The sequence below is a fragment of the Haliaeetus leucocephalus genome, unplaced genomic scaffold (assembly GCF_000737465.1).
Source record: "Haliaeetus leucocephalus isolate CR32 unplaced genomic scaffold, Haliaeetus_leucocephalus-4.0 Scaffold616, whole genome shotgun sequence".
In the NCBI taxonomy this organism is placed as follows: domain Eukaryota; kingdom Metazoa; phylum Chordata; class Aves; order Accipitriformes; family Accipitridae; genus Haliaeetus; species Haliaeetus leucocephalus.
Window position 1 is genome coordinate 5,407,809 of NW_010973052.1, and position 6,961 is coordinate 5,414,769.

The following is a 6,961-nucleotide window of genomic DNA, read 5'->3' on the forward strand; positions in this document are numbered from 1 at the left end:
CTCTTATCATAAAAAGTACTTTTTCAATGTTTTTGCAGACTATCTGAAAGACAGGCCATCTTCTGAGTAAGAGACTTGCAAGACATTTGGCATTTTATATTTCAGAAGTCTTATACAAATAGGAGGCAACAAAGATGCAGAGTAATGTTTTGACCTACTGTCTCCTAAACTTCCCCTTTTACCACCACACTGTGGCTTCTACGCCTTACGCCCATGAGATTTCCACCTTACCTGATGGCTACATTGAGCTAGGTAAGTATCTCATACCGAAGTTGTCAGTTACAGCAGCAAGAGCCCCATCCAAAAGAAACTATCACTGCTTTTGAGGCAGGTAGGAATGTAAAGCAGTCTTCTCTATAGACTACAGCCACCGGACAGCAGCTGGGCAAACACCTCTGCCCTCAAATACAGACGACAACAACAAAGAGGGGAAGGGGGATGAGAAGGCTGGGACATAATAAAACATGAGCTGACAGATAACACAGCTATTAGGTTTTGATATGGCTTTAGACCTTTGGGTCATCCTTTGCACAATGTGTACTAACAAGAGGACTAGACTGACAATTACAGAAAACCCCATGATGATGGAAAAACCCACTAGATAATGTTAATGATGTTTCCAAGGAGAGTCTTATATTTGAGAACTGCAAATTAAAGTCACAAAAATGCTCAAAAGGATGACCCACTATTCTTCTTTTCATTGCTAAAGGACAACGAATAGAAATAATTTGCTGTCCAAAACGTGGCATAAGAAGCGCTGTGGAGAGTATATGATGATAAACAAAATAATTGGCAGAGTACCTGGATGCTATGGCTCTACAGGGGATTTTAATGCTCAGTCAGGTGAAAGATGTCCAAGATACTTAAAACAGTACACTGAATATGGTGTTCTTTTCCTTATTACATATTTCTTTTCCAGTGGTTTTGCTTTCACATTTTTCTTTAATGCATAAAGCAAGAGACATGTTTGAATAATCAAGATTTAGAAGAAAATTGTTAAGGCAGCAGCATGTTGGCTGCAAACCAACTAAAAAAATATGTGTTACAATCCATGCTGAGAATATGAAGCAGTTGTAAAGCTATTATTTCATTCGTGAGATCTTCTAGGCGTGAAATTCTGCTCTACTTTTTACACAGCATGTAGGCTGCATAATTGAAGGAACAGCTCTAACCCTCCCTATACCCCAACTCCAACTGAGCATTTAGAAACTGGGTTTGGCTTTTCTCTCTTTCCAATCCTTTTGTGACAGACAACATTTTCAGCTGACAGGAATAAAAAGAGTTCTTAAATATGCCTGTTGATATCCATTTTATTCACACACAGTAAGCCCAAATAAGTTGGGTTTAACATGGGAAGAGCAATGCCCTAAATAACTGAGGTTATGATGCAGGACAGCTTCACAGGACTCTACTGACCTTTATTTCAGCACAGACAACAGTAAATGAAATCCTTCTGTAATAAAGTTCAGTATAATTTAAGAAGGATTTTTGTGATTTAGGTCATAGTATTGGGCCCAAAATTCAACGCCCAGTTTCTAAGCAGCATTCCTGTATGACAGACTCTTCTCATAATCTGAAGGGCATAGTAAATTGGATAATGGTGGATCAGTTTTTTTGTGAAACACTCTTCAGCGCTTGTTTTTCTAGAAGAGCCTTGCCATAATACGTATGTAACTCCCTGCATATTCTCCCCGTTCATATCAATGAACAAAGGTGACCACACTGGCCCAAAGCACCAAAATGGGTCCCAGCCCCACAAAATGTAAGCCTAAGGCCTCGACACAAATTATCTTAAGATTGTAATAAATTAGTGTCCTAAAATATTATAATTCCACAGGGAAAGGAGATGGAGCCGCAGGCAGAACAAGGAGAAGTCTGTTATAAATTAAAAGTGTAATTGTAAATTAAAGCTAATGCAGTTAAGAGAGAGTTTCACATTCAGCCTGCTCAGTTCATTAGCACAGAATACTAAACTCCTCCAGAGGAGACTTTCTGGACTCCAGGCACGTGGGCTGCAGCTCATGGATGGCACTATTTGCAACAAGAAAGCAACATGAGAATTTAAATTTTTCTCTCTCTCCACTTAATTCTGCATTTGCCACCCTTACTTTGAACATCACATTATCTATCTTATGTTTGCCAGCTCTGGATGCAATAAATAATACACACTGAAATATTAAAATTGACATCTGTGAAGTAAAGTGAGTTTAAAAATAAAAGACACACCTTCTATAGAAGAATCTGTGTTGATGTAAGCAACTGCCCGTTCCTGGAGGACTCTGGCATTTTCCTGGGATTGTAAAAGTGTAATTATCACTTTCAATTAGTGTCATTTAGTCAAGAGCATGTTAAGTGCACTATTTTTTACAGCATTACCTTTAAGAACCCAGTCAGGATAAGTAGCATAGTAGATAAGTAACTAATTATATTAATGTTTGAGGAAGGGTCAATAATCTGGGCACATGAAAAGCACTCCTGCTTTCTGGGACTTAATTTATTGTGGAAAACATCCACAAAATGTAGGTGCTGCCTGCTGCACCACACAGGAGCAAGATGGAACGGGAAAAGTACTGAACACCATTGTAACAGGGTAAATGAAGGTTATACGTGTGTTTTAACTCTGCACTTGTAGTGCTTTTTGAACATGCAACACGTGACTGTGAGGTCAGTCAGAATTCCTCCACAATTTTCATCCTTAGTTATTCATGTTGCTGTCATTTCTACACTTCCATTTCAAAAAGGGATAAGTCAAAGCACTGACATTTCCTGTTAAAATTAATTTGACTGACTGCTTTGAGTCAACCAAGCATTGCTTTCATGCTAAATATATACACACACTTGTTTAATTTTTTGCAAACTGGTAATTATGTTTGAAATTGATATTCTGATCAGTAAGTGGTATTTTACTAAGTCTTGGGTTTGTGATAGATAGTCAAATTAGGTTAGTAATTGTTACTTGATTCATTCATTTTATAACCCAACTAATCATTTGTAAGTCATGTGAACTAAAAATTGAATTGGTAATTGATAACTTCATAACAAAATTAGTATCTTTAAAACAAACAGTGGAGGAGATTCTGCAAAAGAATATGAAGGGAAGGAGCAAGCCTGTATATGCATACATGAGGCCTTGCATATATGCAAAAGCATATTTGCAACATAAAGAAATTCCTTCATTTATGAGCAATGGAGATTGTCTATGTAACAAAAGGATGTTGCCACAGTTGCACAGTCTTTTTCTTACACAGAAGACAGTGAATATCATGGGTTAATTTTCCTCAAGATTTACTACATGACAGATCTGGCAGCTGCAGAAAACGTGAATGTAAGCTGTGAGGAATGTCTCTAGAGAAACTGAATCTAATTTAGGTGTCAAAGAGTAGGAATGTACACCACCAAGATGAAGCAAGAAAAGAATAATATAAAAACATTGAGGTTCAAATATGAATTGTGCTCATGGCTTTCTAACCTAGTAGAGCTGCCGTTTCATGAAATAATGGATGATAAATTACTAAATATTAAATTATTAAACAAAAAACTTTACAGAACAGCAGTAGCAACATGTGAACAAATCAAACATAAAAAGAACTCCTAATTTATTCATGACTTGCTCAAGAGAAATTGATCTTTTAAGTGTCATTGTTTCATATTCCTCATAGTTAAAACAATTGTTTCTTCTTGATAGCATCTAAATATGTGCACAGATACATAGACAAAGAAATCACAAATAGAGTTTTATATACTGTATACTTTTGTTACCAGTGGAGTTCAGGTGGGATGAAACTTAAATGTCAACTCTTTAAAATCTCTCAGTAAATGATTTTAAAGATAATTTAAATGATGCTTTCTTCACCTAATGTCCCATAAACCAACAGTAAGATGCAGAGAGTCTATTGCAGCTGGAAGCCAAACAGTTTATGGGAGAAAGAATTAGTGCAAATCCAAAGGAACAGAAATCTCAGCTTTGTTAACAGAAGAATGATGGAATCCCTTTGGTGTTTGGGAGCATATTTCTGGTTTGTTCCCTCCTCTGACGTGCCATTTTGCTAAGTAATTTTGTGGTTTACATGCCAATAAACTCAAATAAAAAGATTAAAATATTTTATTTTACAGATTTGGAAAGCTCTATCCACATATCTAAATATAACCTTGTAAATAAAATTCTAACAGAAGAACAAGACAACACATTTCTGTTAAACCATTCAGTACTAATAAATTGATACAGTTCAGCAGAAATGTGTTTCATCAGACAATTTTCTGCCTGCTCTATTTCTAATTTGGATTTTACAGACAAAGCAATGAAAACTATTGCAAGACCTATATTTCTTACCGGGGCTGAACAAATCCACTTACAGGGTTAAGAACTGAACATGCCCAACAGGGAAAGGAAGAGAAGAACATTCAGAACCTCACTCCTGAATTTTCCAACATCTTCCTATCAGGCAGGAATATAGTCAGGGAACCTACTACAGAATTAATTGATTGTCCTGCCTCTGAGACTCTACAATACTAGAAGTTTCACAGGAATTTGGAACTATTCACTCATAGATTACCTACCCTTTCATTTGCCCAAGAGGATTAATTTCCACACAAAGGGCTTGGTGTGCTTATGGATCACAGGTACATGTGGTCAGTTTTTGTGCCTCAGTTTTATGTCCTGTGCTTTATTTCATAGCCTTGAGGTATGACTAAAGGTGTGACACAAATAATGAACATGCTGTGTTTACATGACCTGGACCTTAGTTTAGAGAAACTAAGGAATTTCTCAAATAGAAAATTAGAAAATAAACCAATTTAGGTTACATAAAATGCTATCATTCTGTTAAACGAAGGGATAGATTTCCACATAGAGACCACTGAGGGACATTAGCTTTGAATCAAAGTAGATTTTTAAATCTTAGAAGAGTTAGTGCACTTATGTTGTAAGAAGTTAGGTAGGTAATTTTTATAAATATATGAGGGCCTCACAGCACCTGAAGGAGCCTGTTGTGCTCCAGCTTTACCTTGAAGATATTGACTGCATCTAGGTATAGATGCCACTGGGTACTGCAGCTGCCTGCAACAGACTTTCAAGTTTTGCTTTCTTTACACTATTTTTTATTTACCTCAGCCCATTCTGTGGAACCCAATAATCCAAATTCTTCTGCATCCCAGCTAGCAAAAATAATAGTTCGCTTAGGTCTCCAACCTGCAATCACATAGTTAAACTTGAAAATTCAACTGAAAGTTAAAAAGTCTAGTGAAAGATCACCACAGTTAATTTAAATCACTTTAACAAAATAGCACTTAATTGATATAGCAGTAAAAAAAAATCCTCTCTAAACTCCTTAGAGGAACATATTATTGCAGAGGCATTTCTTCCTAATGCAGTAATTTCATTCCACACAGCTAAGAGGGTACTATTACACTGATGAGAGACGTGAGGGAATAAATTCAGCCAGCTAAGATGCAATGCTACATATGCATCTCTTCAATGAATTTGCATCTTTCATAATGAAAAATACAACTTTCTGTAGAGGTGAAAAGTTAAATCAACAAAACTACTTATGGGAACATTCAACACAGTTCCTCAAAGCTGCTGTTATATATCATCACCATATCCATCATTTTATGTCTATAATAAGTAAGTTACCTTCCATCTTCATTTTACCAAAACTCCGTACAATCTCTTGCAGAACAGCCGCACCTGTAGTTGGATCGATACCACCAAATACCCAAGAGTCTCTATGACCTCCTAAAATAATATATCTGTCTGGAAACAAACACACAATATCAATCCTTAATTAAAAATGCATTTAGGTTACCTGTATTTCCTTTGATTGCATACCTACTTGTGTCAAACAAAATATGAGGTTTAATACCAATGCTACAAATTTGTTTTTTAAGGTAATCTGCAATCATTCACTTACTCTACTGAAGAATATATATGAAGACAAGAAATATTTTATACATATTTTTCCACTTAAAAGTCTTTCATATATATGACCTGCTACTATCAACAATAGTATGTCGAGGTCCCAAATCATCACTAGTTTTCTGTACTTTGCATTGTGTTAATTTTTGCAAAGGCAAAATGTATGAATGATGTAAGGGGGAACCTACTGGAAAATGACAGGCGTTATAAAAAAATTCTCTGACATCTATCATTCTAGCATTCCCATTCAAATGTATTCTTGGGAAAGCCAATGAAAAACAGTGTGATGGGAGGGACAGGACAACTATTAAGGGTTTCTCAGATTCCATATTATCTGGCTACCTAAAAAACTTGAAGTTTCTTGCAACCTGAGAACAATTTCACCAAACACAAAATAAAGAAGGAATTAAAATCATCAAGCACCTGATGCTCACCTGGTTCCACAGCTCCTCTGAGGATGCCAATGACGTTGTAAATTCGTGTTATTTTATTGTTTGTATGAACATGCATTCTGACTTTTCTGAAATGAAAAGCAGCATGGAGTAATGATTTCTGACTGAGAAGGCAATAAAAAGTCAATGTTAATAACTTGTAAGCCAGAAAGTTTGTGCTTCTGTTCTGTTTTGTGTGTTCAGCACTGGTCTAACCTGTCATGTTGTATCAGTGTCCCATTTTTTATTTCAGGTTAACCTGCTGACAGAAAGGTGCCTTAGAAACAACCCTATGAAGTGGGCCAATCTATAAACTTTCAAACATTTACAGAATTTATTGAATTGTTATTTATGGGAATCAATTGGATAATTGTGTATTAGAGGAGTAAACTGAGAAGCATATACAGTAATTAAAAATACATTTACATTTTGACCAAAATGATAACTGTGGATATACTTATTTTTATAAAGAACACACTTCAGGTTTCTAGCACAATTCCATGTAATAAGATAGAACTTGGAGAGAAGGTCATTAGAAATATTCATCCAGGAATAAACTGAAATCTCTGTTTAGGACAGCAGATCTAAGTGATCAAGATTTGTCAATCCTCCATCC

The 6,961-nt window shown here is 35.9% G+C and overlaps 1 protein-coding gene across 1 annotated transcript in view; it reads right to left on the reverse strand.

Moving 5' to 3' along the window:
* LOC104838485 (N-acetylated-alpha-linked acidic dipeptidase 2-like) overlaps positions 1–6,961 on the reverse strand; it is a 35,192-nt gene that overhangs the window by 16,797 nt on the left and 11,434 nt on the right. The window contains exons 9-12 of the mRNA XM_010578244.1: positions 6,349–6,434; positions 5,633–5,752; positions 5,106–5,188; positions 2,227–2,290 (exon numbers count right to left, since the gene is read on the reverse strand). Of these exons, the coding sequence (XP_010576546.1) occupies positions 2,227–2,290; positions 5,106–5,188; positions 5,633–5,752; positions 6,349–6,434 (353 nt within the window). The remainder of the gene's footprint in view (positions 1–2,226; positions 2,291–5,105; positions 5,189–5,632; positions 5,753–6,348; positions 6,435–6,961) is intronic.